Source organism: Kwoniella shandongensis, chromosome 1 (assembly GCF_008629635.2).
Source record: "Kwoniella shandongensis chromosome 1, complete sequence".
NCBI classification, from domain to species: Eukaryota; Fungi; Basidiomycota; class Tremellomycetes; order Tremellales; family Cryptococcaceae; genus Kwoniella; species Kwoniella shandongensis.
In genome coordinates this window covers 1,255,256-1,283,180 of record NC_089287.1, presented here as the reverse complement: position 1 = coordinate 1,283,180, position 27,925 = coordinate 1,255,256, and the positions used below count along the sequence as shown (strand labels likewise).

Sequence of the window (27,925 nt, the reverse complement as noted above, 5' to 3'; positions counted from 1 at the left end):
TCCAGCCATGACATTGACGGAGGAGGAGAGGGGATTGCACCAAAGGATCGCTCCCTTTTTTTAGCCCCCCTTCCCCATTCGCATTGTGAAGCATGTCGCAGTGATGTGAATGGAGATCAACGGCGACATAGTTGGAAATGAAGAGAGATACGCCTGCGAACTGTCAGGATGGTGAGCCCACCGACCTGTGATGTGTTCTGAAGCTTGGTCACTTTGACGTATTGCGACCCCTTATGATGATCAAAGGACAGGGCTGTCTCAAACTTTCTCAGAAGGACGAGAGGGGGAAGCACTGGCGAATCTCGCTTCTGAAGGGGTGACGGTTACGTTTTCATCCCCCGTTCTTTGTACAAAGACATGTATATCTACCTGACGTAAGGTGTGGTCAGGGGTGATATGGAAGTAATGACTAAAGTGGCGATATTCGAGCCGTATTTGACACTGTGCCACGCACAAGAGGGCCAACACAGAAGGCTTTCGCACATCATGCTCATAGGGTACGACATCATAGACGAAAGACAGTGGCTGTCTAAGAGGATCTGACAAATCATATGCATACTTGTTAACCCGGCCACCATGAAAAAAAGCAAACGGGAGCGAGAGGTCAGAAGGCAGATTTAGATGCGTCTATGAAACCGTACAGAAACAAGCCGTAAACCACACAAAGGGCTTCTCCAACCGTCTACCTGCGCATAGCTACGAACATACCCTGACTATCCTGAGAGGGTCGAGGTGTGGAAGAAGAGGAGAACCAGCTAAAAACCCTTTTCGAGGCAGACTTTCCGTAGTATCCAAGACTCGGGAGGGGATTTCTGGTCCCGCCACCCATAATATCGACATTGGTTGAATTTTGTGCTTGTCCATCTTGAGTACGGGCTGTACTGTGCTCTGGAGTGTTGGAATGTGGCAAGAATTGCTCTTGCCTCGGTGGTTCGGGAGCTGAAGACGAGAACCATGAAGAGCACTTCTTCGACAGGGTGTTTGTCAAGTTCTGCATGCTGGGGAACCATTTCGTGCGGTACCACCGATAGTGTCCGGGGTGAGGAAGTCTTCTGCCCGTTCGCTCAGCTGACCAGCTTTGCTCTGATCTACACCTGTTAGTTGGGAACCAAGATGACTGTGATACCCAGCAGCAGATGGCCAATACCCGATCGGTGACGAGTTTGGGTGAGAGAATGAGTGTGGGTGCATCTGTCGAGCGGGTGAGGGCGGTCTACACTTGTCCGCTGTATACAAGTACGGACCGGAGATCTTGTGCGCCGCTGGTGAAGCCCAATAACCAATCGCCGAGTCTTGAGGGTGGGTGACTTGGGCAATGGTCGGATTGGTCGTGGATGGACCGTGCACTTGGCCGGTCGCAGATACCACTCTGACGATAGCGCTAGATGGTGCTTCTGCTAAGGTCCGAGGCAGACGAGTGTGGGGAATGGTATGCGAATATAATGAAGGGTAATACCCGACAGATCGCGTGGTGTGACTTCCGTCCGAAGGTCTTTGATCAGATGACTGTGCTTGGCGTGCGGAAAACATCTGCTTGATCTCTTTGGAGAATGCTTCAAGATCACCTGATTCAGAGAATGCGTTGAGAGCCTGGCGTTCGTTTTGCGAAGCTTGGACCACCGAGTCTATGAACTTGATGGTACTGTCGATCGCGGCTTTCGTCTTACATTGCTTATCGAATTGCGATCTAGCTTCCTGGAGTTCTGACCTTTCGTGGTCGAAATTGAGATCTGAACCTTGAAAGGACTGATAAAAAGCAGCGTCTCGAAGTCTCTGCAGAGATTCCGCTTGCTCCTCTACAGACATTTGCGTCTTAGCAAAAGCCATCTGCCCCACCTGGGAGCAAGTCTTGGCCTGATGAGCCAACTTGAGTAGTTCCACAGCGCTTTTGATCCAAAGTTTTCTCGCACCGTATAGCGAAAAGGGATTGTCACGATGATCGCTGTCAGAGATGGGGAAGGCGCAGACAAGCTTCCTTGTGCTCTCTCCCTCGGCATTGGTACTTTCGGCCGAGAGGATTCGTATTTCCCTGGACTCACACACGTCAGAAAGAACCTCTAGGATCCGCTCTTTCAATTTCGTTGCCACCAATGGAATAAGTTCTTCACGAGTCGCTAAGCCATCGAACTGGGAGGGAGAAGAGGTCATTTCGGGGATTACTCGAGAGTTAAGAGAAGGGTAGGTTTTGATTCGCAGAGTTGTGCTGGAATGGAATCCGAGGGGGAGAGTGGTGAGATAATGACTTGAGCTCGTCAATGCAAAACGTAATAAGCTGTTTCTCCTCTGTACCTACTGCCGGGGATGGTCAGTGAGCGAACTGTGTCGGGCTATTGTGTTTATCGGGAAGATTGAGAGGATACTCACTCGGAGAGGATTATCGTAGATGCTGCAATTGTGATGAGACTGATAAAAAGCTAGTTGGTGGAACGTGTTGTGTGGTAGCAAGGATGTAAGAAATGAGTGAGGTTGATATGGGCGGGTGGTGATGATTTGATGAATCCGGACAGGGATAGAGGATGACTCTGCACCTTATACAGCCTCCTGACTATCCATTTCTGCAACCATCTCGGACTCTGCCTCGCATGATGAAGGGATCTCGGCAAAGGATCGCTCCGTTCGTTCTTTCCCCCCTCCCCTCCGTGTATTGTCATTGTGCAGCATATTGTAGATCCTCGATTAGAAAGGATCTCCTGTGGTGAAACGATTGGGCCGCCGGTTCCCTTCACACTCGACAAGGTGTAAAGAGGGTCAGCCCCCTTCAATTTCAAAACTCGGTCATTGTGTTGTCTTGCCATCCATATGCTCAAAGGATGGTTCAGTAGACACTCTCAAAGAGGGTGATGGCCGGTTCGCCTTTCGCCACAGCACCGGCACCGTTGGACGCACAAAGCGGCGCCTCACGGGTGGATCCCCTTCTGTGCCCGAGGGCATGCATATCTGCACGGTAGTAAAGCTCAATGGCCGTGGGCGAGAAGCGCGGCTACAGGAGGGCGCTAACTCTCTTTGTGACCCCGAGCCTAGGTATGACTCGACAAGAAGGGCGAGAGCTCAGTGACTTGGCTGATGGTGTCGTGGGTAATGGCGGCGGCGCAGACTGACATGGTTCTGCAGTCCGAGTTGGGTATGGCTTCTAGAGACGACAAATTGACGTTATCCAAAACTCCTGCTAGCTCTCAACCTCCCTCTTCTTGCCATAGATCCGCTCCTACTCCGACTCGCCTCTCTGCTGACCACAACACTCCTTGTCCCACTCCCACTCCCTTGTCGATTCAGACCTAGCCGACTACTCCTCCCTCTCGCATCTTTCCATCCTTCCTCTTCATCTCCTTTTGTCATCCTAATCCTTTCCAACCTCCTCTCCAGAACTTCAAGTAAGCCCATCAAGTCCGTTGTTTCCCACCCTACTACCTCCGATGCTGCTCGAAGGACTACTTCAAACGTATCTTCCAGCTCGCCGGTTATGTCGGTAGAGTCGTACGAGAGTATTTTCTCCCCAGGCATCAAGGGAAGGGTTCTGTTCGTTTCGTCTTGTCGCAAGGGGGCATGTGTTACAGTTTGCGTATTGATATGATGTGAGTGCCACGAATTCGGCGGGATCAGTGACACGGGAGGTGAACCCGCAGTAGACAGTGTGAAAGGGTTGGCATCTGCGTTATGTTAGCGTCACTACATGACCGATCTTTTCAGCGACTGACCCGGGATATCCTGCCGATGATTTAGCAGGACTGACTCGCATTTGAAGAGATAGGCATCGATATCTTGTTCGTCCATGCTTATGAAGTCCCTGGGATCATTGTCGGCTTCGCTTCTCGAGCTATCATACCGCACTCACTGCTTGTCCAAACCTCGCCGGCTACCTTTTAAAGTGCCTCTGTCGGTACGTTTTCTCAACTCGTCTATCCAAGTAACTCCGTCAGGCATGTTGATGAGTGGGTCCATGGTCAAAAGCGCAGACCTAGACTTCGTGATCAGCTCCAATTGGTTCTCACACCCTCATGGCTCATATCTTACCTTGTCATCCCGTCCAATCCATAAGCCATTTTCATTATGATCATCCAAGCTGCCGCCACCGACACTTCAGGAGCGGGTATATCCAAATAGTATTTCGTTCTTTCATACGTTTCTCTCTTCTCCTCACTGGCCTGGTCAGTATCCGTGTCGGAGTCTTGGCCGGGAAGTCTAGTCTTCGATCGTATCCGTCTAGTGAACGATGCGATGTCCCTTTCGAGAAGCGAAATGTTTATGTCGAGCAAAGCGAGGAGACGGAGTGTCTGAGCATACGTCGTGGCTACCCATAACGCATCATCAGCCTGACCTTGAAAGCATTTGCGTTGTATCTGCTCACGAGTACCACCTAGCGATGAGACCACCCTCCAAGCGATAGGATGGACGTTGACTTCGGGTACGTGGATCCCGTAACGACGATAGAGCACTCGAGCGAAGACCTTGCAAGACCGGTGAAGTGCTGAGGGTGTAGGGGATCGCTTTGTGATTATTCGTTAACTGTCGTTTGCAGCGTTGTATGCAGACTACTCACCAAAGGAGATATACCAATTAAGACGTCCCTGTTCATATGTCTCTTCATCTCGTCTGACAAAAAGGTGGTATGCCCAAAGTCGATATACGGGATCTTCACCTCATTGATCACACTACGTTGTGTTAGCTAATAGCACAGGAAGATTGGTCAATGTGAACTTACGTTTCCAGATCAACATACATGGCCGGTATACGCAGTATCCAGAGCCCGACCACGAGGGTCACGATCGTGTCTGAGACTCTCAACCGTCTTCTCCTTTTCCACTTCGCATGTCGCCTTTGACCATTCGGTGACATTTCCTTGAGCTCCTGCTCCTCTTTCTCGGAGTCTGTCAATCGCTCAAGGACTTCAGCATCAAGCTCAGAGTCTGTCCCTCCATCATCATCCTCGCTGTCCTTCTCGTCATTGTTAAGTGAGTCGTTTGAGTCTGATTCGCGCTCATCCGATTTGTGGTCCATTTCGACGTCGGATTGATTGCCTTTGAGTTTGGTACTGGAGGGCAGTCTTGGCGACGGCGTTTCGGGCGGCTCAGAGGAATCAGGAAGTAAGGGAAGAGATGAGATGGCCAGTTGGTAGGCCCATAAGTCTCGAACTATCATCTGTACGATCTGTCAGCCCTCATAGCCAGCAGTAGTCAGGTCAAGGACAGCTGACCTCGAAAGCTTCGGGCAATGACCACAGCTTTGAAAGAGCTTGGACCTGGAGTCGTAGCAGGATTTGGAGACCCTGCAATCGAAGATACTCTGCCTCTTCATGATGGTAGACTGCAGGACGAAAGGTGTCTAATCAGCATTTTCCACTATCCAGTGGAGCAGCCTGACTGACATTCCGGATTGGCTCTTCCTTCTTCCTTCCGCTTGTTGTGTCTTGGCCCTCGCACTAATCTTCTCTTGGTGAGCGCATGAGTGGGCATACCATCGACGACATGATTCTCGGATCGAAAATCCTGAGCGTGAAGGTGAGTGATGTCCAAGCCAGTACATGAGATTTGCAAGGGCGCATTGCCTTTTAGAGACGTACCTGCAAGACGTGACCCTCTTCACAGACTGCATTTCCGGTGACCTTGTCCTTTCTCCACTTTCTCGATCCACACACCTGACACTTTCGCGCCATCTCTGATCAGAGTGAGCTATAGACCTGCAAGACTTCCCTGATAGCTTGATTGATGACTTGGCTAATGGACCCGACACAACATTGCTACAATAGATATCTAAGAGGTGTCTCCAACTTGTCAACAAAAGTGGAGGGTTATCTCTGAATGGGATAAAATGGAAAAACAACCAGGTGAAAAATAAATTTCCGTAGACTTCCTCCACTTTTGCATTCATCCTCTCACTTATGTTACGGTTGAAGATTTCACGTCTATTTGCTTCAAAGTGTGGTTGCTTATAGTCATAACATACAACACTTACCACTTACAGAACAGCAAAGATGGCAAAGATCAAGAGAAGAGGCGAGTCGGGAGCGTGAGTGTCATCTCGCTGTAACCGTCTCGGCCATCAAGAGCTGACTTGTTGCGCAGGGCCAAGAACTATGTCACGAGAAATCAAGCGTTGAAGAAGTTGCAAATATCTCTCTCCGACTTTAGAAGATTGTGTATCCTCAAAGGTTGGTCACTCACAATGACATGAGCAACATGCCCTGACTGAATCCGTCATTCAGGTATCTACCCCCGTGAACCGCTCAACAAGAAGCGAGCCAACAAGGGTTCATCGGCTCCCGCTTCATTCTACTATCACAAGGATATCCAGTATCTCTTGCACGAGCCTTTGTTGGTCAAATTCCGAGAACACAAGACCTTTGCGAAGAAGCTTGCGCGAGCTCTCGGAAGAGGAGAGTACGCCTTGGCGAAGAACTTGGAAGATGCGAAGCCTGTGGCGCGATTAGACCATCTCGTCAAGGAGAGGTGAGTGCGATCTTGATATTGCGAGGCGAGGCTAGGGGACTAATTTTTTCGCCTCTGTTCAGATATCCCACTTTCACACTCGCCTTGCAAGATTTGCAAGACCCCCTCAACCTTGTCCACCTTTTCTCCACCCTCCCTACCAACCCAATTCCCGGTAAAACCCTCGTCCCTTCAGAGATCATCGCCGAGTGTAGCAGACTGATCTCCGAGTGGAAGGTGTGGGCAATCCGAACACACTCCCTACGAAAGGTCTTCCTCGGTATCAAGGGTGTCTATTACGAGTGCGATGTTCCCGGACAAGGCGGAGAGACTGTTCGAGTACGATGGTTGGAAGGTTACGAATTCCAGCAACACGTTCCTACAGATGTCGACTTTAGAATCTTGTTGACTTTCTTGGATCTTTACCGAACTCTCCTCAGCTTCGTGATGTTCAAGCTCTACACCGAAGAGAACTTGGTCTACCCCCCACCTCTCGATGTTGAGCTTGATGAGCAAGGAGAATCAGTTGGAGCATTCAGATTGGTGGAGAGAAAGGCAGGTACCGAGGGTGCGGATGGAACAGGCAAGGTCTCAAAGAAGGCCGTGAGAAAAGCGATCAAGGGGATCAAGGCTAGTGGAATCGATGCGGATGTCGAGATGGACGAAGACGCCGAGGTCGACGAGGAGAAGGACGAGGACGAGGACTTCGTAGAGCGACCCAGCAAGGCTCAGGAGGTCGAGGATGTCGCCCCTGCGCCTCTCACCACGTACAACTCGCTTCTCGCCACTTCATCAACCCCTTCCACCTCCAAACAAAGCCTTCTTTTCTCCCCTTACACCTTCTACCTGTCCCGAGAGACCTCCTCACGAACATGGGAGTTTGTCATTCGAGCGCTTGGCGGCAAAGTCGTGACATCGTTGACGGCAACCAGTCCTGACAGCGCTGCCAATGCCGACTCGATCACTCACGTTATCGTGGACAGACCGATGACCGTAGAGAGAATGAGAGAGATGGAGGCAGGCAGGAAATGGGTTTGGATCCAGCCACAATGGGTCGCCGACTGTGTCAACCGACAAAAGGTCATCGGTGCGGAGGGATACCAACCGGGACAATTACTACCTCCCCATCTCAGTCCTTGGGATGGCGAAGGAGATGTCTACAGACCGTGGTTGGAGGACCAAGAGAAGGCGCAAGCCGAGGCTGCAGACGAAGCTGCCGAGAACGACGAGGCCGAGCAGGACGAGCAGGAAGGATCCGACGACGAGTCAGAGTCAGAGGACGCCGAGGCTGAAGCCGCGACCTACCCTCCAGCACTTCTCGCCTCTGCTCGAGATCCCACCAACGCGACTCTTCTGCACGCTGCTGAACTCGAAGCCGAGACAAACGGCGTGTCCCATACGGCATTCCGTGCACAACTCAAGGAGGCCACCAAGGCGAACGCCTCCAAGACACCTGCTACAGCGGCCCCCGCCAAGGGCGAGGAGGACCTAAGGAAGATCATGATGAGCAACAAGAAGTCCAAGCTTTACGAGAAGATGCAGTACTCGAACAAACAAAAAGCCGAGGAGGTGAGTCATACATACGCATCCCCAGACCGTATGAACCATGCTAAATTGCGTTTACGTTTATTAGAAGGAGAGACTGGAGTCCAAGAGACAAGCGATCGAGAAGAAGAAGCGCAAGCAGTCGAAGGCGTAAGCAGGCAACTGCGGGAACGTATAGACGGCACGCGGTGTGGCACACATTTTGGCATGTTATATCGTACACATACCCTTTCTCTTATGTATTTGTCCATTACGTTTCAATTCAACGCAGCACACTGAGAGAAGTTTGAGGACCTGTACGTCTGTGATACCGGAAGTGCCGCAATGTCACCATGCGAGTCAAGCGACGTCAAGCTTGGTTATTTGAGCTGTGTAGGCGTGAAGATAATGCCGCAAGTTGAGAGATTTAGTGTGATTCAATCTGGACTTTGTGCCGGCCATTCTGAACACGATACGGCAACTCAATTTGAGTTGGTGACCAACAAAGGGTCCCATTGTCCCGTTACGCGGAACAAGACCAGGGGAGATGATTCCCATGAGAGGGCTTCTAGGTACAAGCCGTGTCGTACCTATCTCCCTCATGTCCAGACCACCAGTCACCCCGTTAGTATCTGCTGGGGCATTCCCTCTTTCCTTTGTCACGTCGAATGTCTTCTTGGGAAAGATCGTCGATCCCAAGGTGACTCACGGCATTTGCGGAGGTATTACGTGAATCAAGACATTCACCATGGGTTGGTGTGAGTGTGATTGCAGCTGGTTTTACGGCAATTGAACAAGGTTTCCCAACGATACTTTGTATTCGTATACCTTTTCTTCACTTCTTTTGTCATTATTTGTGGCATGCATGCCTGCACCTGCAAGTACGGAGAAATATTGACATGTCCAGGTTCATTTGCGAAATGGTTCCGACGATATTTTGTTTCTTGTTTTGTCTTGTTGGATGGACCGAATGGGATGGCATGAGGTAGCGATCAAGATCTGGCTGAATCCCACTACACTACTTGCAGTATCCAGTACTAGCGTGTCAGATGGCGAGCAGTCGTGCCCATACGACAAAACAGATTCCGTTCCGTTCAAATCCCCTTCATTGCTGGCTAGCTCTCCGTCGCTGCCAACACTACTAAGACCGCCATTGCCATCCCCGTGCTGAGGCAAGGGTGTAGCGGACTAGGAGGGAGATGGATGGTCTTTCATCGTGCCTAGGTTTATAACCTCATACGTCATGTAAAGATGCACTCACCCTTCACCGTTGATGTACCGCAACCATCTCTGCGCGCTGGTCTATCCTGTCCCGCTTAGCATGAAAGGTTATGGGTAACTCGCCTCCGTCTCCTTCGTCTAGTGTATCGAATCTAGGGATCGGAGTGGGGGCGAGGGCAGCGATTCTACAGGTATATCCGAACCCCCCGGTGATCACTGTACGCTAAGTGCTAGCAGCCGCTAGTGGTTTTGCATTAGCTTACCAAGTTACTCGCACCGTATCGAAATACCCTTTTTCGGTTTTGTGTTGTGATCCTTTTCAGGGTCAGAAAAAGGTACGCCCAATGTGTCTCATCCTCTCTGATGATCCCCTTGCTGTCAGCGGAGAGAGACAGAGACAGAGAGAGAGAGAGTGAGATCAACCACTACAACCTGCTGTTCCTGAAACTCATACACTTTGTCACTTTGTGTCCCATATGATGTGATACTACGGCTACCTTACTAGTCCTCCAGTCGCCGGACGATGCATGTCGTTGGGAAAATGACAAAGGTCCATTGCCGCGCGCTACTCGAGTAGAAGTAGTACTGCGGTAGTACCAGAAAGAAAAGGAAAAGGGGGCAAAAACTTCCGATACGGTGAAAGTGGCAGTTTTCCCGGTCAAGCAAGTAGAGTGATACACGTTGTTGCACTGTAGGTTAGCCAAACTTTGTTTTCAGTAATAGTAAATAAATAATAATAATAATAATAATGAGGGATGATTGGACCCTGAAATCTACTCACCTCGCCCCCTCCCCCCTTGCCTCGCTCACACACACACACACCTGCCTGCCTGCCTGTCTGTGCTTTCCCCTTCCCTCCTGGTCCCCTCCCCCCCTTTACCCCTTAGCTTACTTGCACGCTTTCTCCCCTTCCACCACTCTCGTCCATTATTGTATGCCATTCAATGCCTGATGGGATTGGATTCCACCACACTCAATCCCAATTCTGCGACCATAGCAAAAGAGCATGACCATACACATACACACACATTCAACAATATCAGACCTTTCACTCGTAGTCATACACACGCATACATACACAGTCTCGACACCCAGTCGCATGCCAGTCAACTCTCCTCTAATCCCAGTTACACCCTTCGCCGCGTCTTGATCAAGGAACTCTGCCGGATTCCTCTGTTTTGCTAAACAATACGGTAGACAAGTAGGATACATACATCAACTGTTCCCAGTCGACGAATCACAAACAATTCGATAACGATTACGGTCGTGAGGTAGAGGATTCTACGTTCGACGGAAGGCTTGTCAAATCTCGACATACAAGACAGTCAATACAAGGAAGACACCTCAACAACAAAACTCTTTTCTCAATGTTTCACAGCGGATAACTCCCTCAATAACACCCCTTCCTCCTCTAAACCACGAAACCGGTTGCGAGCACACCAATCGGAGACTGGAAACCCCTCCCAACACACGATGACCTCGCCCTTGTCAGGACAACCCTTGTCATCGATTCCTATCCCCGCTGGTACGAGTTTCAGTCCCACAATAGGAATGGGTATTGGTAACAACGCAGTCGCTGGGCCGAGTTCAGAAGGCGCCATACCAAGACGACCATCAAGGGACAGGTGAGTCTGAGGGACACCATGATTGATAGCTGACAGATGTAGCCCTTCCCCTCCCAGATCACCCTCTTCCGCGCCTCCAACCCCTTCGGTCATCTCAGTGACACATCCCTCCCAATTCATACACACACATCATCCTCGGCGCGGCTCCATGACCCCTCTCGGCCTCAATCTCATCTCACCGGTGGCTCCACCGTTGGGCCTCAGTCCGAGCCGAAGTGTAGGCTTCAGTCCGAACTACGCACCTGAAGCGGGTTCGCCCATGGTGCCTTTCAATCAAAATCGAAGGGGATCGAACGCAAGCACGACCTCCACCCTCACCTCATCTCGTCCTCTGCAACAACCAACGCATTCGTTCTACCCTCCCGGTTGGAACTCTGGTCGTCGACGATCGTCACTGACTCCCTCGAATGCCAAAGTTGCGGGTCCATCACCGACGCGGGCTCACGTGAGCGGTCAATCATCACGCCCCGTCAGTTCCGACGGTCCACTCGCTCCCGACATGAAATTACGGAACAGGACATCAGACATTGTGGATGAGCATTTACCGCCTGCAGAAGTCTACGGCAGAAGGGGAAGTCTTCCTCATATGGGTTATGGTGGTTGGGCGGGTCCTAATCGATGGAATCCAGTCCTACCGCCACCAAGAGGGAGTGTAGGGGAAGGAGAGGATAGTCAACTACCCGACGAAGATTTCAAGTTTGGCTCAGGCGTCTCACCCACAGCGGGTTCTTCTCTCGCTGCGGCCTCACTCCGAGCTGTGGACACTACCCCAAATGGTGGTCGACGGGCAAGTATAAAAAGAAGAGATGATATGGATGCGTTCGAACAGACTGAAGCGGACGAGGCGGACAAGCAACAGAGGGCTTTCCTCGCGGCGACGTACGGGCAGGACGGTAGACGAGCCAGAGAGCGGTTGAGTATAGGCGGACAAAGTGGACTAGGTCCACCCGGTACTCCACAAGGAACGCTACGACGGCAAAGCCTGTTGCTGTGGGAGCGTATGAAAGGAATGGAAATAGACTCCGCGTCCGCCCCAAACCTCAGCTCAGAAACCCCCCTCAGTGCTCTCGGCGCTGAAGACTTGGGTCCCCGAAGGGGTAGTTTACCTATCGCCATTCCTGGGGGCGGATTAGGGCGAAGCCCCTCACGTAGATCGAATCTTCCGGATGGCGACCACCCTGGCATGCCCAAACCTGAAGGAACGCCTCCAGATGAAGAAGACGAAGATGATGAAGAGCATACCGGGTTTGCAGAGGTGAGTGCACTCGTCAAGCTGATCTCGACTTACACAAAGACTTTGTCTGTACCCCCTCAGAGACCTCTCCCTCCTCTTTTACCGCTATCTGATCCCGGACCGAGATTACTTCCGTCGACTCTGGCTTTGCACCGAGCCAATCACCTCTTGACCTCGCGCAATCTGCAAGCGGAACCCTTACCACACCCCCTTCCTCCGTCACTTCACCCTCCTGCTCCTGTCGACGTGGCCGAGTTCGACATCGATTTCATTCTTGCCGGATCTCAAGCACAGCTGGGAGGACAGGGCAAGAAGAAGAACGCTCAAGTAGACACAGCCAAATTGTCATCTAGTCAACCCGAGACACCCATACTGCGTCTGGGAGGGGACGAAGAAGACACCTTTGCCAAGTTTGTTGGAGAGTTTGACGATGAGTATGGAGGGCGACGAGGAGATTGGACATTCCGCGCGTGTCCCTCTCTGCATTCTGGTCAACGTTCACCCCGGGATCCTCTCGACCATACCGACACGCCCATTCCCAAAGCCGAGTGGGAATCGACAGGCGCCGGCAAGTACGAGCTGTTCAGCAACGGCGAGGTCCGATCAGTATCGACAGGTCGATCATGGCGGGTGTACAAACTCGGTGCCAGAGAGTATGAGCTCGAAGAGGTCAAGCACAGCTCTGCTTCCGCTCCTCTCACCTCTCTCAATTTCGGCGGTGACCGATTTACTCTTGCCGGGAAGAAAGTGCATCGAGACCAAGGCGGCGTCAAGCTCCCCCACTTCAATGTCAACTCCTGGCTTCATACGCACTCGATCAGTCACAGTTCGCAGTCCAGTTCCAGCGGCGCGTCTAATGGCAAGTCTCGTACCAGTATGAGCAACAGTCCGATGAATCTCGAACGTACCACCCGATTCGACAGTGAGGACTCGACGATGACAATGACCCCCGCTCTCTCTCAAAGCGCTCCATTTGGCAATGCCATGGCCGCCCTGAAGGGGAAGAAAAAGCGTGGATCCAAAGAGGATGACCCGGATGTTCCGTTCAAGTCCAAGCTCAGTCTAGTCCGATCGAGAAGTAGAGAACCCGAGGGGGAGAAGAAAGACAAAAAGCTTGGTGGCGTTTTCAAGCGCGGCCTTCTTGGATCCATGCTCGGATCATCCTCCTCGGACGAGAAAAAGCAGCAGCGTGAAGAAAGGGAAAGAGAACGAGCACAATCTCATTCGTGGTCTGGAACTGGATCAGCCTCGCAACACCAAGCTTGGTCTTCTTCAGGACGATCAAGTGACGGTAATGCTCCCAGCATCTCCTACCGCTCCTCCGCCCCACCACAGGACCGAAGCAACCCCGGCTCAGTTCAATCCGCCTCGAGTCGAAGTGCGACAAGCGGTTCAAGCGATGATGGTCCAGTCACACCTTGGAACTCTACGGAACAAGCGAAGACTGTGTCGTCGGCGACTACCGATGACGAAACTAGCTCACAGAACGGAGTCTCGTGGAAAGAAGGTTGCGGTTGGCATGGAGTACCCGACGATGCGGTAGCGATGATCGTTCCTCTCGAGCGCGATGTCGTCAACACTCGACCTCCTCTTCCTTCGTCAGGCAAATCACAAACGCATCACCCTTTCTTTGCTGATGGGCCTAAACAAGCATTGCTTGTGTGGTATGTTCCCTTCAATTCGGACAACTCTGAGACGGACGATGGGGAGCAGCGACCTTTAACAGCGTCATCTCGTGGCTCCAGCAGCAACGAACCTTCGCCGCCTGCGATCGGCTCTGCTGGTTCGACCCCTTCCCTACCCAAGTTCCAGAAACTCCTCCGGCGACGAGCAAGTAAAGACAAGGAAGCATTGAAGAGGGAGACCCAATCGCTCCAGCAGCCTTCGGCGAAGCCGGGTCTTCGTCGCGTGCCGTCATTGCAACCTCTACCCTTCCGATCTTTCCGAGTGGTAGCTCGAGTAGTGGATGCGAAAGAATTGCGATCCAATATCGATTGTGTTCATTCAGCGACTGCCTCCCTCTCGACAGCAGGACCCTTTGAGAAATGGGCCAACGATCAAAGCGTATTTGCTTCTAGACCGCCATCTTCGTCGACCCAAAGTGAATCGGCTCAGCTCTCACCGGTCGACGAATCTGAACCGAAACAACCTGATATGTCTGGACGAAATTTCCCAACGGTCATTGCGGTATGTCACTCGCGATCCCAGGGTGTCGAGTTTGTCCTCGAGGGTTTGGACAGATTAGGTTTGTGTAAAGGTGAATCGGCTTGGGGTCCTACAGGTTACGAAGAGTGGCGAGGGACGGGTCTCAGTGAGCGTGGAAGAGAATTGTTGGATCTGCTCTGGGCGGGATGTACAGGTGTCATGGGTCTCAGCGCATTATAGAGTGCCAGCTGAAGCGAACGAGGACGAGGAGGACATAGGTAGTTGTTCATTTAATGTATTTATAGGATCATAGCGGAGGTTTCAACTTATGTTATTTGCATTATTTATGGATCAAAATGAGCTGTCATACTCTGCGCTCTGCTGTCGAGCTGGTCACGAGCATACAGGAGACGCATAGGCGACAAAGGACTGCCATGAGGGTCGATGTATCGCAAGAGTAGACTTGCAGTGTGTTAGACGATGTTACTGTATGCACCCAACTGTCTAGACATACCGAAACAGACTAGTCTCGTCTTGCATCTACGAATCTACCAATACGTGGCATTTATTCCTTCATACAGCCGCCTCCGTACACGCAGCGCAGATTTGGTTGTTACCGTGCCTCGATTCCTGACCGCAAGTGAAGATATTATTTAATTTCAGAACGCAGCTTTCCGTTACGACGACCTATACCACTCTCGCTTGTTACAAGTCAAACAACAACCTCACCTCGTCAACTTTTCTCGTCTACCACCAACTTCTCATATCCAGCAACACATCTGGCTTCTCTGTAATCCTTCAACCCGACTCTCATTACGAAAACAACAGAATGTCCAGCGCTCCTACTACTTCTGAGGCTCTTCCTCCTGTCGGAGAGATGACCAGTCGAGACTAGTGAGTTGGCATGTTCTCAAAAAAAAAAAACAGATGCAGAGGGGGACTTTACTGACCCATGTCTTTTGTAAACCTTCAGCTACGCCGATAGGTGAGACCCCATTGCTGTTTGGAGCTCAGAATGGAAGAGATGACAAGCTAATGTGATATGACTTGCGATCGTAAAGTTACGCCCACTTCGGTAAGTCAAGCTTCCTACATCCTCATTCTCATGGTGTATAACACCGTACCATCCAGTATTGAGCTGTATGGATTGCAATAGCAAAAAGCTGATCATGTCGTTCTGAACGCTAGGTATCCACGAGGAAATGCTCAAAGACTCCGTGCGAACATTATCTTACCGAAATGCTATCATGCAAAACCCCCACTTGTTCAAAGACAAGGTCGTCCTCGACGTGAGTTTGCACGAGCTCACAACCCAAGATCCCTGGGAGGGATGTACATCTGTATCTGAGAGACACGTAGCTGACATGTGAGATACCATGTCTACAGGTCGGTTGCGGTACTGGTATCTTGTCAATGTTCGCTTCCAAAGCCGGTGCCAAACTCGTCATTGGTATTGACATGTCAAACATCCTCGACCAAGCTGAGAAGATTGTACGAGCAAACGGATTCACCGAGAACCGTGAGTTACTCGACTACCATCTTATTAGATCCAGATCGAAGCTCCTGCATGTCGAGGGAAGCTGACCTGATCTGCTGGATTCCTCAGAGATCACCCTCATCAAGGGTAAGCTCGAAGACATTGAACTCCCCGTCAAGCAAGTCGACATCATTATCTCCGAGGTTAGCTCTTGTTCACATCCACTTCCATTTTTCATAACTCAAGCTGATTCCCCTCGACTCATAGTGGATGGGTTACTTCCTCCTCTACGAGTCCATGCTCGACACAGTCCTCCTCGCTCGTGACAAGTACCTCGCTCCCGACGGTTTGCTCTTCCCTGACAAGGCTACCATCTTCATGGCTGCCATCGAGGACCAAGACTACAAGGAGGAGAAGATCAACTGTGAGCAGGGTCCCACTCTTCCAACCTCATTGGATATAGCTGACACCACTCAATGCAGTCTGGGACGACGTCTACGGCTTTGACTACTCATGTATCAAAGACATTGCGCTCAAGGAGCCCCTCGTCGACTGCGTCGAGCTCAAGTCTGTTGTTTCCAACCCTTGCGCCATCAAGCACATCGACATCCGAACAGCTACCAAGGAGGACTTGGCCTTCAAGGTCCCTTTCCAATTGAAGGCTACTAGAAACGACTGTAAGTATGATGCGCTCGTCCGCACACCGATATGTGTACATCGCTGATTGTCTTATCTCAGACGTACACGCTTTCCTCGGTTGGTTCGACATCTCTTTCTCATGTTGCCACAAGCCTATAAACTTCAGCACTGGTCCCCACGCCAAGGTGAGTGTGATGGGTTGATATATAGACAAAACGTGTGCTGATAGTGGTATCTAGTACACTCACTGGAAGCAAACTGTATTCTACACCCCCGACACCCTTACTGTCTCCGTGAGTTGTGCTTCCCCTCAAACTGCTCACTGGGTGCTTGTGACTGATCTGTAGTGTGTACTTACTTTCGCAGGAGAACGACGTTATCCAAGGTGAACTTTCATGTGTTCCCAATGCGCGAAATAACAGAGATCTCGACATTGTCATCGACTACGAGGTCGTCGGATCAAACGGTACAAAGGGACAGATGGTTTACAAGATGTGAGCGCAATTCCCCTCGCGAGATTGCTTGTTGAGGAGAGCGAGCTGATGTCTGACGGTAAAGGTCATAATCTTCGCCGTTTATAGGTATTAAGGAGTAGAGAGTGCTAGTCGAGTTGATCGTGTGCGGGTGCGCATTGTTGGATATCTTTATCCGCCTCATTGACATATATTTTATATACCCATGCAAGCATGTTTTGAGAGGGAGTGACATCTAGTCTGCATATGACCATCCAGTAGTGTTCTGTCGTTCTAAACGAGCGCATATACGTCTGAGTATCTATCCGCGATGATCATTACGCTCCGATCCTCTTCCTCTCTCCCCAAGCTTCATCAACCTTGTTCAATTCACCTTGTATTTTCTTCACACCATTCTTTCTCTCCTGTCTCGCATCGTTCCAACCAGAAGGGATCTGTACGCCGTCCAATTCCAACAGAGCTTTCAAGAGCATTTCGCTCAATTTAGCATGTTCCTTTTGGAGTATTTCGAAAGGTGGGATATGGGCTGGTCTATTCGTTGCTTTTGGAGAAGATTGAGAGACGAACGTTGCGATAGAGGGGATATAAGGATCGATAAGTGATGAAACTAGAGATCGGATCCAATCAACTAGGACAGATTCGGTTTGCGTATCGGGTTGTTTGGGTTTCTTCTTGATCGTCTGTCCACCTCCAGCGGTTGAGGCTTTAGATGATGACGAGGAAGAGGGCGTTGGAGCAGAGGGGATATCACCGTCTTTACCAACTAAGACGAGGATAGATCCATCGGTGATACCGTATGATGAAAGCGTGAGCGAACTATCTTTGAGAACGGCGCCTTTGTGGATGAGTTTGAGGGATGAGAGCGGGAGAGAGGTCTGAGAGGAGAGGGTGTGGAGGAGGGTCGAGAGCGGCGTAATGGAAGGTTGAGGGATGGGGATGTTGAATCTGTATCGAGAATTACAATGCAAGTCAGTTTCTATTCGAACAGGTTTCGATACGTCATATGGCAGTGATTTGTATAGAGTGTGAGCGAGTTCTGCAGGGCATTGGGGAAATCGGGGCCCACAGGCAATGATCTTGCCCATTGCCAGATCACCAAGTGGTTGTATGCCATTCCAACATATCTGTCAAATACACCTCCAACGCCTCGATACCCTTAACAACAACGATCGGGACAGCCATGAGATCACGAAGATGACCACGACTGCATGTCCCGCATGAGCAAGAAGAGACCCGCACTTACCTCTCACGACCCCATTTCACCTGGATATTGATCTGCCCAGAGGCATTCTCGGCCTTGGCCCGACGAAAGGGGTTGAAGAACGACACGATGAGTGATTTTGCGAGGAAGAGGGGGATGACTATGCGAGGAATGTCAGCTGGGTTGGAACCTAGGGCTATGTAGGTATAGTTGACGGCAAGAGGGAGGGATGAGAGGGATAAGTCGTATAAGGGGAGAGGAGGTTCCATTACGGAGGAAGAAAGGAAGATGTCATGATTGATTGGGCCAGAGCGAAGAGAGGAGAGAGAGAGACTTCACATACAGCAAGTATCGATGATCGAGGACACCTTGACAACCTTTCAACAAAGTAGCGGAGTGAACGTAAGTATAAGCTTGAGATTAGATGAATTGACAAAACCAAGTTACGATGCGATGCGAATGATGTACAGTAAATGAGGTTTTGGGCAACTTGGCGCGAGGTGACCAGAACAAAGTGGCGGTCAATTTAACTTACACGGCTCGTATCACGGTGGGCACACGTTCTTACCGTCCTTCGACTTGTATTGCATTGCGTAGCGTTGAATACGGTCTTAGGAGCTCAGTGAAGTAGTCTGAATTTTAGTTCGATGGCCGAGCATGGTGGAGTTGCCAAGCACGACATAGTGGGAGTGAACTACGAGTTGTGGTATCCCGCCTAGCAGGTTAGCTGGTTCGCTCCCAAGTCACGACTCGCTCGAGGGGGACTTCCTTTCTGCGATACCGTCTTGCTAAGCTATACAGACTACAAAGGTACGCTTCGATCTAACACTGTGTAGATACCATCCTTAGTGACTAGGCAAATACTGTATTGTCACTCCATAACCGAGAGAATGGTAATTTGGAAGACAGCCTGAACAGATAGATGTCCTCATCCACTGCGGTTACGATGCTATTGTATTCATCCGCGCGCACATAAGGATGTTCAGGGACCATACTTTCCCCCTTTCACTATCGACCCCTCGTCGACCCACTCGATAACTTGTATATGTGCATACGAATCGTGAAACTGTAAGAGAAGCCGTCATGAATATGTCGCGTCCGTAACGGACCATCCTCACTCCTCCTTCACCTCGATCACAAAGCTTCCCGCGCTTGCCCGCTTTCGAATCTCTCCCCCCTCTAATCCTGCTAGTACTCTCGGTCTCCGTCCTTCCTCCACAAGGTCCCAGCTCGTACTGCTCTCTTGCCCTCCTTAGATCTGCGAAGCCAGTCAGCATTCACTGCATGATAGCCCGTTACACCGCGCCACTCACGTATTGACTCAACCATCTAAAACCTTCACCGTAGCCTTGTCGCATGACGACGGAACACATGAAGACCTCGATAGGTCGGATGTCTCGAAGAGGGACTTTTCCCTGTGCGAGTAGATCGTCAGCTGATGCCATGAGACAATAGGACAGGGTAGAGCTGACCTTTCCGGTGGTCTGGTAAAGACCAAGTTCATGCCTGAGTTGCTCTTCCGAGACGGCACCCATGGCGTCGATCTTGTTTCCAAGGATGAGGAAAGGGACTTGGGCAAGGGATTCGATAGACACTACAAGCCGCATCGCGAGTCAGTTTTGAATCCAAATCACAACTGTGAAGAGATGCGACGCCCGCCGACGTACACAAGGAATCCAACTCCGCCTTGCTCTCTGCGAATCTCTCAGTGTCGGCACTGTCGACGAGGAAGACGATACCGTCGACTTCTGGGAAATAGTCACGCCACAATCGACGAGCTTGCATGTGTCCTCCGAGATCGTAAGTTGTGAACTTTACATTTCCGATGGCGAGTTCTTCAGAGGCTGCGAGGCAGTAAATGGATCAGCGCAAGTCATTGTAATGTGGCAACAGCGGAAGGTCGATATGGCGTACTAGGGTGAAGAGTGGGTTGAAGAGTGGCAAGTCGGTCATTCTTGAGCATGTGAAGAAGGGTCTGCAGGGAGACGAGCAGATGTCAGCAACGGTCTCGGCTCATTCCCATCTGCACTCACGGTCTTTCCCGCGTTATCAAGACCGAGGAACAAGAGCTTTGCGCCTAGAGAGTGTACACAGGGTTAGGGGATCGCGTCTTCCTCCTCAATGACGCTATTGGATCTTCGAAACTCGACGTACTCTTGTTCAACAGACCTGTAAGAGATGTCAGCTTTGATTCAGAATTGTGAACAGCCTAAGCAAAACTCACCCAAAGTCGAGAGGACATCCCAGAACCAATTCTACAGATTATCAAAACGAATGATCAGCCTTGTACACAACAACCTTTCCAATCATCAGCTTCTCCCCTACTGCTCATCGTCTCCATCGTGCAGTGTGGTTATCGCTCTCACATATCTATCCCACCCTCCACTTTCGACATATCGATTCTCGTGAGAACAAAACTTACGATGATAAACATTTTGCTTTGAGCTGAATGCGAGTCGGTTCAAAGTGTCGCCAGGACTGGTATATGCTTCTTGGTGAAGTCGACTGATTATAGATGTAGTTACAGGTCGTGTTTAAGTTATGGTAATTGACACGCCGTCATCGTGAGTGAGCGAGTGTGAGTGGAAGTGAAGTGGTAGCAGTGACTGAAAGAGACAGGCGCGCGGGACGGCGATATCCACATCATCTTCAACGTGGCACTCGAGACGATGCGGGGCTCCTGTCGTAGATCGAGAGCGAGGATGGTTGATTAGTGCTTCTTTTCGTTATCAGCTTCGATCTTATTATGCTTCTGTCTCAGCTTCTATCATATATTCATCTACTTTCTCCGTCCTAGCTGGCTAGGTCGAGTCGACTTGCATCTCCCTTGGAATCGTAGTCTTTTCTAGTTGTTTCCCATCTGCTATTTTCATCATATCATCGCACAATGTCAGCTCAATCGCCCTTCCCTACCGATGCTCAGCTCAAGAAGCCAGTCTGCGTGTTGTAAGCTACCTCACTGCTTGTGATCTAGAGATATAGCTGATATGGTGTCCTTTGGTGATGCGCAGCTGCGGCTCTTCCCCTGGCAAACTCCCCTTGTTCGTTGAAGCTTCCCAATCTGTAGGCGAGGCTTTGGCCAGAGCCAACATACCCCTTGTCTACGGCGGTGGTCGAAGAGGCATCATGGGTGAGTCACCTTCTCGTCGCTTTCAACATCATATGCAAGGTCATCACTGAAATGAAAATCCTCCGCTATGCTCTATAGGTGTCGTGTCCCAAGCTGCTCTCGCCGCAGGTGGATATGTCCGCGGTATCGTCCCCCACGCCTTGACAGGTCGAGCAGCCGAGCAGATTCCAACGCCGGAGGGATCAACACCTGTTCCAGTGTCTGCAGCCGCGTTGAAGAGCCAAGAAGGGAAGGGAGAGGAAGTGGTCAAGGATGACGAAGGAGAAGGGCGGATGACGACGGAGGTTGTGGACAGCATGCACGAGGTGAGTGAGCGTGACCTTGGCCGTCGAAGAGAATTTTATGAAAGCGGCAATGGCCTAATACTTCATACTCCGTGGATTATGAAGCGATACCTGAGAGAGGAGATGTAACGCTTGAATCTTGCCGTAACTGACTCTCTTTTGCTTCTACTTCCAGCGAAAACTGAAGATGGCACAATTGTCCACCGGCGGTTTCATCGTCCTACCAGGTGGTTATGGGACATTCGAAGAAGCTCTTGAGATGATCACATGGAACCAGTTGGGCATTCATCGATTGCCTATTGTGATTCTGAATAGTGAGTTTAACGGTTCAGTCCTCTTTTATGCTGCCTTCGGTTTCGCCTCCTACTCCTACATTGCTGAGGGATACTTGTCCCTCTATCTCAATCCAACATTTCGCTAATGTCTCCCCTGTACTCAGTTGGCAACTTCTACACGCATCTGTACCAACAGTTCCTTGCGTCGGTCGAAGCTGGCTTTATCGCCTCCGAGAATCTTTCCCTTTTACGGCTTGTCAATCTTGAGGAAGGAGACGCAGAGGCTGCCAACTTAGACGGGTCGCGTGCATCAGAATGGGGACCAGCTGCGGTCAAGGCGTTAGACGAGTGGTCTTTCGATGTGAGTTGCGCGAAGAGCAGTAACCAGTGCCTAGCCTTGAGTTTCAAGCTGATGATTGACTATTGTTTGTCTACAGGATAATGTGGGATACGGTTTGGATTGGAAGAAGGCTGGCGATCTAGAGAAGAACGGATCTGTATGAGCATTTACTTCATCTATCATCTATCATTTGTATATGCATTGACCAATGGCATGTTTGTAGTGCTGTCCAAGTCCGACTCCTGAGGCGATCTTCACAACGATGCGATTCACTTCTCCTTCCGTCGGTCAACCGACGTTACCGATAACGAAGGAGGTGATACCCCTTCTCGACCTACATGCTGAGAGACTTAGAGAGGCTCATGCTTACTTCTCCAAGAGGGATGAAGGTAGGTGGGCAGAGTGGGTAGGGGATGAGGCTTTATGGGATACAGTAAGGGGAAAGTTGGAAGAGAAGGAGAAGGAAGAAAGGGGCGATTGGAGGGTGAGTTGTTTAGCACGATACTGGGTGAAACGGACGTGACAACTAACGGCAAAGGTCGTAGGTGCGAGTGGTGGTTCATCCTTCAGGAGACGTGGAAGTACAGGTCGTTCCAGCTCCAGCAGGCTGCGGTGAGTGACTATGGGTATGCGCAAGCGCTTCACTGACTCATTACTCCTTCAGGCCCATTTATTCTCCTGCCTTCAGAGGGTCCATCTTCAAGTACACGTCCGTTGGTGCTCGATCCTCGGAGTGCCAAGATCTCAACAGAGAACCAGGAAGAACTGGATCTACGATTGTACAAGACCACGAATAGGCAGATGTACGATCGCGCTTACGAGAGAGGTGGTGAGTTATCTCACTTCTTCCGCCGTGCGAAGCTGTACCCCATCAGCTTGCATGCAAGCTTCCTTACCACTTTGACAGATTACTCTGTTCGGACTGATATGCTTATGATACCCCTCCCCATGTCACAGCAACGATTTCCCCCGCTCACCCCGAAGTCCTTCTTCACACCCGTTCGCATCTCCTTGAGACAACTACCTCCAACATCGCCATCCAAATCCCAACCATCGGATGGATGACACCGCGTTTATCAAAGAACGAAACACCATTCCTGAATGGCGTAATGAGGCGATATCTCCTCCAGCAGGGGGTCGTAAAGGAGGGAGAGCTGAGAATGGAGGATTTCATCAGAGCGAAAAGACAGGGTTGGAGAGTGATTGGGTTCAACGGTCTGAGGTGAGTTGTATTTATCATCATTGACACCAGTGAATGTGAGGTGCTTGTGGTGGGAAGGAGTCTGCATATCATTGGTCGACATGTGCTGATCATTCTGCCTGCTTGGTATCGCAGAGGGGTGTGGGAAGCGGAGCTGATATAGCTTTGGGGCGAGTTCGAGTGACGACGAGGAGCATGTCATTTCGTAGATACATTATAGAAATAGACGTCTTCGCAAGGGATGATACGAATAAGATGCAGGGTATATCAACGTCACTCTGTTAAACAACATCAGTCTGTCTTGATGATCTCCTTTCCAGTACCACCTCCGACCCAGCCCTCTATGATCTCCCCAATCACCCAAACACTGATTCCAAAGAGCACCAACCCCGCCATCCACACACTCAGATATACGTCTTGAGCCATCAATTCCAATCTGTAGGCCGTACCGAGCCATATCGCCTGACCTGCCACCCAAGCCGAGATGAGGATGGCGGTCTTTCGTCGTGTGAACGAAAGGGAGGGTATGATATAGGGGATCAGAGGAAGGAACCATGTGAAATACTACGATTATCAGTGAGTCAAGGCGAACGTTAGCAAAAACGTACAGAGAGAATGGTCGGCCAGCCAGGTAACTCACTTGAGACGTGACGACTTTGTTGAAAATTACAAACGTTGTAGTTTGCACAAACATTGCGAATTCCAATCCGGTCACTGGTGTCAACACGAACCCAGCTAACAACACCAACGTATTTTGTGGCAAGAACGACGTAAGAGGATGTCGGAGGATAGTCGTTAGCAATGCCGAGGTTGATGATGATGATGATTGTTCGAGAGGAGAGGAAGGAGAAGGGAAGAAAGAGAGGTAGATGGGGTAAAAGTAGGGTGAGAAGTTGTGTCGATGATCTAAGCGATGAAGGTGGTATAGGTAGGTGTGTTCGAGGAAAGTTTGACCCCAGCTGCGATCGGACGAAGATAGGTTATCACTGTATCCTATGCGCTGCACATTCGGACGTTGGCATGATGCTCAGAGGTCGTGGGCCCAAGAGGGGTACACTTAGGTAGTTAGTCGTTCGATAAATCACGACACTCACATTGACCACAATAATCCATTGACGACCACCACAGTACCCGCCGTGACGAACCCAAACTTCCACACTTCCTTGCCCAACCATCCATATCTCCTTCTTTTAGCAAGATACGTCCAAACGCTCGCTACATAGATGAAGGGATACAACTTCCAACTGACCGCTAAACCCAAAGCCACACCTGCCCAGGTATCTCTCTTCCTCTGTAGGGAATATATCACGAGGACGACCAACAGACAGATGATAGCTTCTGGTGAGCCACGAGTCGTAATGTTCAATACGAACGGGTTCAGTGTCCATAGTAAGTGGGTTGGCCAAAAGGTTGCTGGGGATGAAGGGGTGAGAAGGAGTGGTGGGATCGAGAGGGATGTGAGGGCAAGTAAGAGTTTGCCGAGTAAAGGGTGGAGTAGTGTCGGGGAGAGGAAGAGTGGTAGCAGAGGGGTATATCGGAATGTAGCTCGTTCGTATGGACTATCACCAGTATCAATACACAGTATGTTCCTCCTTCTGGATCCCATAGGGTCCGACCACGACTCACTCTCCGATATTCCACCCCAACCTATTCACTAGCCACCCCTTCGCTTCTTGCCCTTTCTGAGGGTGGAAGATCAACCTCGCTCCATCGCTGACCACACGCCAATCCACGTCGGTATATCTCAATCCGCCATATCGTTCGGGATGACTATCAACGTGCTCTGCGTAAATCAACAAAAGGAGATGGATGAAGAATGATGGGATGAGGAGGTGGGATGTGCGTGTCCGCCGTTTGCGAGTCTGTCCCAAGCTGCTCTCCGCCATCACAAGAGGAGGGGTGTTGCTTGGCTACGAGGGACCGTTCACTCTACTACTGTGAACACTATGATCACACTGACCTTGTCAAGTGGAGGCATATGCACTGGCCCATCCATTCCCACTGCCGTTGATCATTTGATCCCGTTCTACTCCAAAGCCGAGATCCGAGCCAAGACGTCGCAATTCAGGGTTTTGTAAGGGCAGGGGACGCGTTTCATGTTTTGATTTTCTGTTCCAGGGTCGTCACGCGCATTGACCTCGTTTTGTTGTGCTTTGTGCTTTGTGCTTTGTTGGTTTGGGTGGGTCTCGCGCACGGGGTCACTGTCAATCTGTCAATCTGTCAATCATTCCGCTTTGTTTCTCTTTCTTTCTCCTTCTCCTTCATTCAATTCATTCATTCATTCATTAACTTACATTCCTCATAGTATCGACAACAGTCATTCCAGACCAACTCACACTCGTTTGATCACGATCACCTCGCCTCATAACACGATAACGCTTGACGACCACCTTCGATAGACTCGACGCGACCGACTTGCTTTTCCACCACACACTCAACGCACCGACCGACAAACGCCGCACCAACGAACAAACGATCCATCAACGTTGCTCAAACCCCCTCAGATCTTAACCCTCAACAACAACGACAAATTGGACCTGGTTTCATAAATCCCATCTCCACCCTTTATATATAAAACGATTCTCAACTCTTTTATATCTTTCCAACATCAATCTTCCTACAAAAGGTTTGCATTTCGACTTCGCCACTACTTTACACTACATCAACAGACACGACCATCAACATGCCGGCCATGAACCAATTGCTCAACTTGCTCCCTACTCTCGCTCTTCTCGGACTCGCTTTGACTGGCGTTGAGGCTGTGCCCGTGAGTGCCCATTTCTCTCGGTGATACAAACAAATGTCTTGGCACCCTTCGACACATATCGGACTTGGCTGACGTGATCATTCAATCATTTAGTCCGCCGTCGCTGCCGGCCACAAGGTATACACCGGTCGAGACCATCATCGACACCTCGCTGAACGAGAAGCCATCAGGGTCAACGGTGGCAATGGTCACACCAAGAAGCGCAGGGTCATCCACCGTGATGGCAAGATCATTCGACGCAAGGCTGACGGTACCCAATGTCGAGTTCGAGGCCAAGCTGGATTTTTCTCTTCCTCCATCACCAGCACTTCCAGCGTCACCCCGACTGCAACTAGCACCTCGAGCGTAGAATCTGCTTCATCGACCGACGCCGCCGTCAGCGCCACTTCAGACGCCGCTGCTGTCGAGAACTGGGCTGCGCCCACTGCATCATCCGCTGCACCTGCTGCAACCTCCGCTGTCTCTTCGAGCTCGAGCTCGATCAGTTCGGGAGGATGGGTTAACGCCGGCTCTAAGCTTGGTGCTGCTTGGCCTAACGGTGATTGGGCTCAGTCCACTGACCCCAACTACATCGGGAACTACATTGGTCAAAGGACCGCTTGGTACTACACCTGGAGCCCTTTCTCTGTCGTAAGTACCGAAATACGCGCTAGTACATTAGCACATCGCTGACATCTTGTAATAGAGTTCCGGTGACAGGCTCGGTCTCGAGTTCGTTCCTATGCTCTGGGGTCCTAAGCAGGTCTCGGACTGGTACGCACAGATGAACAGCTGGCCTTCAACTGTCAAGAACGCTCTATTCTTCAACGTCAGTAAGATGTTGCATCCACACTGGGAGTACTGCTGACATGCCACATCATATAAAGGAGCCCAACCAGTCTGGTCAATGTGACATCTCTGCCGGAGACGCCGTTTCCTACTGGATGAACGACTTCCTCCCTATCCGAGCCTCCAAGGGTATCCGACTCGGTGGTGCTGCCACTACTTCGGCTCCTTCCGGGCTGCAGTGGATCAAGGATTTCCAAACTGCTTGTACTGGTGCTGGCAACTCTGCTGCTGACTGTACCATGGAGTGAGCGCATCCACTTTGCTCTCCTCGTAACTCCCGCTGACACACGCGAATTAGTTTCGTTCCTATCCATTGGTATGACACCACTGCCGAGAACTTCAAGGCCTATGTCGAGAACTTCCACTCTCAGACCGGACTTAACATCTGGGTCACCGAGTATGCTTGTCAGAACTTCAACGGTGGTGCTCAATGCACAGACCAAGAATGTAAGTCATAGCGAGCTTTGAGTGCCATGATGCTGTATTCAAGCTGATAGCATACTCACAGCCTGGAACCTGCACACTGAGATGGCCGGCTGGTTCGACCAGCAATCGTACATTGAACGATACTCTCCCTTCGGTGTTATGGCCGACATGCAAGGTGTCAACCAGAACAACGCTCTCATGAACCCCGATGGCTCCATCACATCTCTCGGCGGATGGGTGAGTGTTTCATGACCTCGCTAGTGAACTGCTAATTAACTCGTTTTTGTAGTACATCACCTCGGCTTAAGAACCTCCCTCTGCATTGGAGAGGAATAACGAATTTGAACAAACGAGCTAGTGGGGCAATATACCTTGCGCATTGTCTTTTCTTTTGATCCGTCTTATATCCGTCTGTGGCATATCAGCGTGTTTTCTTTTTACTTCTTCATACTTGGATAACTCAAGCTTGATGCTGGGTAGAGTTGAAGAAAGGCTTCGTATACCGGTTTATGCATGGTGTTGAAACGGCTGTTGTGATTTGTTGTGATAGGATAGCATCAATAAGCGCCTTTGTGTTGACTGGAAGGGTCGAGGTTCGTTTCAGATTTGAGCGCACTCAGGAGTGGGAAATCGGTCCAGTCTAGGCTGCGTAAGCTACTCGTAACTTGACGACGAAACGGTGAGAGAATAGCTGTAAAGCGATCGATTAGTCC

General features: G+C 50.5%; 10 protein-coding genes across 10 annotated transcripts; 5 read left to right on the top strand and 5 right to left on the bottom strand.

The window, feature by feature from the left end:
* Window positions 1-682: 682 nt before the first annotated feature.
* On the bottom strand, window positions 683-2,584 carry CI109_100455 (uncharacterized protein; the record flags this gene model as incomplete). Its single annotated transcript, XM_032002884.2, has 4 exons — window positions 683-939; window positions 1,008-2,289; window positions 2,365-2,386; window positions 2,547-2,584. The coding sequence occupies 4 exons, from the start codon at window positions 2,582-2,584 to the stop codon at window positions 683-685; spliced, it is 1,599 nt and encodes a 532-aa protein (XP_031862691.2).
* Window positions 2,585-3,150: 566 nt separating this feature from the next.
* On the bottom strand, window positions 3,151-5,650 carry CI109_100454 (uncharacterized protein; the record flags this gene model as incomplete). The annotated part of the gene is made up of 10 exons (XM_065966798.1): window positions 3,151-3,647; window positions 3,696-3,784; window positions 3,833-3,955; window positions 4,012-4,288; window positions 4,355-4,484; window positions 4,538-4,649; window positions 4,700-5,136; window positions 5,192-5,301; window positions 5,363-5,483; window positions 5,558-5,650. 10 exons carry the CDS (start codon window positions 5,648-5,650, stop codon window positions 3,151-3,153), a joined length of 1,989 nt encoding a protein of 662 aa, XP_065822870.1.
* A 318-nt stretch (window positions 5,651-5,968) lies between these two features.
* On the top strand, window positions 5,969-8,121 carry CI109_100453 (uncharacterized protein; the record flags this gene model as incomplete). Its single annotated transcript, XM_032002886.1, has 5 exons — window positions 5,969-6,003; window positions 6,060-6,145; window positions 6,200-6,443; window positions 6,506-7,991; window positions 8,056-8,121. 5 exons carry the CDS (start codon window positions 5,969-5,971, stop codon window positions 8,119-8,121), a joined length of 1,917 nt encoding a protein of 638 aa, XP_031862693.1.
* A 2,597-nt stretch (window positions 8,122-10,718) lies between these two features.
* Window positions 10,719-14,411, top strand: CI109_100452 (uncharacterized protein; the record flags this gene model as incomplete). The annotated part of the gene is made up of 2 exons (XM_065966797.1): window positions 10,719-10,792; window positions 10,835-14,411. 2 exons carry the CDS (start codon window positions 10,719-10,721, stop codon window positions 14,409-14,411), a joined length of 3,651 nt encoding a protein of 1,216 aa, XP_065822869.1.
* A 589-nt stretch (window positions 14,412-15,000) lies between these two features.
* CI109_100451 (uncharacterized protein) lies at window positions 15,001-16,785 on the top strand (the record flags this gene model as incomplete). The annotated part of the gene is made up of 11 exons (XM_032002888.2): window positions 15,001-15,065; window positions 15,145-15,156; window positions 15,233-15,246; window positions 15,360-15,460; window positions 15,558-15,690; window positions 15,778-15,851; window positions 15,916-16,072; window positions 16,131-16,325; window positions 16,387-16,472; window positions 16,527-16,580; window positions 16,654-16,785. The coding sequence occupies 11 exons, from the start codon at window positions 15,001-15,003 to the stop codon at window positions 16,783-16,785; spliced, it is 1,023 nt and encodes a 340-aa protein (XP_031862695.2).
* Window positions 16,786-17,077: 292 nt separating this feature from the next.
* Window positions 17,078-18,230, bottom strand: CI109_100450 (uncharacterized protein; the record flags this gene model as incomplete). The annotated part of the gene is made up of 2 exons (XM_032002889.1): window positions 17,078-17,705; window positions 18,004-18,230. 2 exons carry the CDS (start codon window positions 18,228-18,230, stop codon window positions 17,078-17,080), a joined length of 855 nt encoding a protein of 284 aa, XP_031862696.1.
* Window positions 18,231-19,149: 919 nt separating this feature from the next.
* Window positions 19,150-20,395, bottom strand: CI109_100449 (small COPII coat GTPase; the record flags this gene model as incomplete). Its single annotated transcript, XM_065966796.1, has 9 exons — window positions 19,150-19,212; window positions 19,275-19,376; window positions 19,434-19,555; window positions 19,629-19,805; window positions 19,876-19,936; window positions 19,995-20,038; window positions 20,116-20,130; window positions 20,186-20,216; window positions 20,384-20,395. The coding sequence occupies 9 exons, from the start codon at window positions 20,393-20,395 to the stop codon at window positions 19,150-19,152; spliced, it is 627 nt and encodes a 208-aa protein (XP_065822868.1).
* Window positions 20,396-20,848: 453 nt separating this feature from the next.
* Window positions 20,849-23,354, top strand: CI109_100448 (uncharacterized protein; the record flags this gene model as incomplete). The annotated part of the gene is made up of 11 exons (XM_065966795.1): window positions 20,849-20,907; window positions 20,973-21,091; window positions 21,170-21,396; window positions 21,551-21,689; window positions 21,815-22,011; window positions 22,088-22,147; window positions 22,214-22,474; window positions 22,536-22,602; window positions 22,655-22,819; window positions 22,948-23,212; window positions 23,327-23,354. The coding sequence occupies 11 exons, from the start codon at window positions 20,849-20,851 to the stop codon at window positions 23,352-23,354; spliced, it is 1,587 nt and encodes a 528-aa protein (XP_065822867.1).
* A 128-nt stretch (window positions 23,355-23,482) lies between these two features.
* CI109_100447 (uncharacterized protein) lies at window positions 23,483-25,077 on the bottom strand (the record flags this gene model as incomplete). Its single annotated transcript, XM_032002892.1, has 4 exons — window positions 23,483-23,755; window positions 23,832-24,150; window positions 24,286-24,750; window positions 24,818-25,077. The coding sequence occupies 4 exons, from the start codon at window positions 25,075-25,077 to the stop codon at window positions 23,483-23,485; spliced, it is 1,317 nt and encodes a 438-aa protein (XP_031862699.1).
* A 797-nt stretch (window positions 25,078-25,874) lies between these two features.
* On the top strand, window positions 25,875-27,519 carry CI109_100446 (uncharacterized protein; the record flags this gene model as incomplete). The annotated part of the gene is made up of 7 exons (XM_032002893.1): window positions 25,875-25,958; window positions 26,052-26,588; window positions 26,644-26,766; window positions 26,825-27,030; window positions 27,085-27,233; window positions 27,295-27,449; window positions 27,502-27,519. The coding sequence occupies 7 exons, from the start codon at window positions 25,875-25,877 to the stop codon at window positions 27,517-27,519; spliced, it is 1,272 nt and encodes a 423-aa protein (XP_031862700.1).
* Between the last annotated feature and the right edge of the window lie 406 nt (window positions 27,520-27,925).